Source organism: Pyxicephalus adspersus, chromosome 5 (genome assembly GCF_032062135.1).
Source record: "Pyxicephalus adspersus chromosome 5, UCB_Pads_2.0, whole genome shotgun sequence".
NCBI lineage: Eukaryota > Metazoa > Chordata > Amphibia > Anura > Pyxicephalidae > Pyxicephalus > Pyxicephalus adspersus.
The window spans coordinates 33,638,543-33,639,309 of record NC_092862.1 but is presented as its reverse complement, the minus strand read 5'-3'; the positions used below and the strand labels follow the sequence as shown (position 1 = coordinate 33,639,309).

The 767-nt window shown below is 61.9% G+C and overlaps 1 protein-coding gene across 2 annotated transcripts in view; it reads right to left on the bottom strand.

Annotated features, from left to right (window-relative positions):
* ARFGEF1 (ARF guanine nucleotide exchange factor 1) overlaps nucleotides 1–559 on the bottom strand; it is a 103,234-nt gene extending 102,675 nt beyond the window's left edge. Inside the window, exon 1 of one of the 2 annotated variants that reach the window (XR_011920792.1) lies at nucleotides 247–559. Coding sequence is in view for 1 of the 2 variants with exons in the window: in XM_072411082.1 (XP_072267183.1) it covers nucleotides 247–343 (97 nt within the window). In the remaining variant the exon portion in view is untranslated. The remainder of the gene's footprint in view (nucleotides 1–246) is intronic. The other variant, XM_072411082.1, reaches the window with a different exon arrangement.
* Between the last annotated feature and the right edge of the window lie 208 nt (nucleotides 560–767).

Here is a 767-nt window from a genome sequence, read left to right as displayed (position 1 = left end):
GTCTGTGCCCACCCTACCCCTCATTATTCCCAGTCTGTGCCCACCCTACCCCTCAATATTCCCAGTCTGTGCCCACCCTACTATTCCCTAGCAGTGTCAGGTGATGATGCGGTAATATATCGTTTGGTAGGGATACCAGGCAGCTGTATGGGCCCCTGTCACCTTGTGGCACACAGGGCCCCTCCTCATGTCTCTGCCTGTCAGTCCTCCTGTCACACAACAATGCCGCCTATGGCCGCCTCTCACCTAGGGCCACCTCGCAGGCTTTGCGCAGCTGGCTATGATGGGCTCTCTTCACCTCCTTGTCGCTGAGGATCTTCTCCAGGGCCCGGGTGAGGAACATGGTGCTACGACTGAGCGGTACGATCCGAGGCACGGACTGGCGGCACGGGGTCCCCTGCTAATGTGTGCCCGGCGGAGGCCGCCCCATTACAGGCCCCCTCAGCACCTGTCACCCGCGGGGCTCTCCGTCCGTCTCCCGCTATCGGCTGGCTGCTGAGGTGACGGAGCTCAGGGAAGCTCGGCTCTTCTATTCGCCATGTTGGAAGGAAGCGACGTCAGGAAGAGACCCGCCCAGAGCAGACACTGCAGCAACACCCGGGGGAGGGACGGGGAGGAGGCCGGGAAGGTGCCGGGACTATGACCCCAACCTGCTCACACCTGCCGGGGACTGCACCGGGTGTGTGGGGGGGACGGACCATGGGAGGCATGGAGGGGGGACAACTGGTATAGATGGAGAAGACTAGTCACCAGCTGGTATAGATGGA